Raw genomic sequence first — 436 nt, 5'->3', positions numbered from 1 at the left:
GGTCGTGCCTCACCTCCCAGCCCCGCTGCCCAGGAGAGGAGCACAATTAACACTCTCAGCAACACCATCTTCCGCTGCCGCCGCCGCCTCCTCACGGGTTAACAGCAGCACATCGATCCGGAGGGAGAAGCTGAAGGGGCTTGGTCCGGAGACTCCACGGGAAGCCGGGACCTCCCCCCGACCGGAGACACGGCGAAGCACCTCCCTCTCGCTCCACTTCAGGGGCCCGACAGGCTCCCAGCTCCTCCAAAACAGGGACCTCCCTCCCGCTCGCTCGTTTCCTTCCTCCCTTCCCCGCTTTCCTTCCCTCGCTCCTTTCCTCTTCCCTATCTCCCTCCCCCAAGCCCGGGACCTCCGCCTCCTTCCTCACCACGTGATGCACGGGCGCCCAACGGGCACGCGGAGCCGCGCCCCTTCCTCCCGCCCCTCCCCCTCC

At 67.4% G+C, this 436-nt stretch overlaps 1 protein-coding gene across 4 annotated transcripts in view; it reads right to left on the bottom strand.

The window, feature by feature from the left end:
* The window catches only part of ADAM10 (ADAM metallopeptidase domain 10), a 165528-nt gene extending 165092 nt beyond the window's left edge, over positions 1-436 (bottom strand). For 3 of the 4 annotated variants that reach the window (XR_001360005.1, XM_014530866.1, XM_014530867.1), the window contains exon 1: positions 14-303. Coding sequence is in view for 3 of the 4 variants with exons in the window: in XM_014530866.1 (XP_014386352.1) it covers positions 14-68 (55 nt within the window). In the remaining variant the exon portion in view is untranslated. Of the gene's footprint in view, positions 1-13 lie in introns of all 4 variants that reach the window. The other variant, XM_005883284.2, reaches the window with a different exon arrangement.

Source organism: Myotis brandtii, unplaced genomic scaffold (assembly GCF_000412655.1).
Source record: "Myotis brandtii unplaced genomic scaffold, ASM41265v1 scaffold781, whole genome shotgun sequence".
Classification (NCBI taxonomy): Eukaryota; Metazoa; Chordata; class Mammalia; order Chiroptera; family Vespertilionidae; genus Myotis; species Myotis brandtii.
The sequence above is the reverse complement of the archived record's forward strand: the minus strand, read 5'-3'. Positions and strand labels throughout refer to the sequence as shown.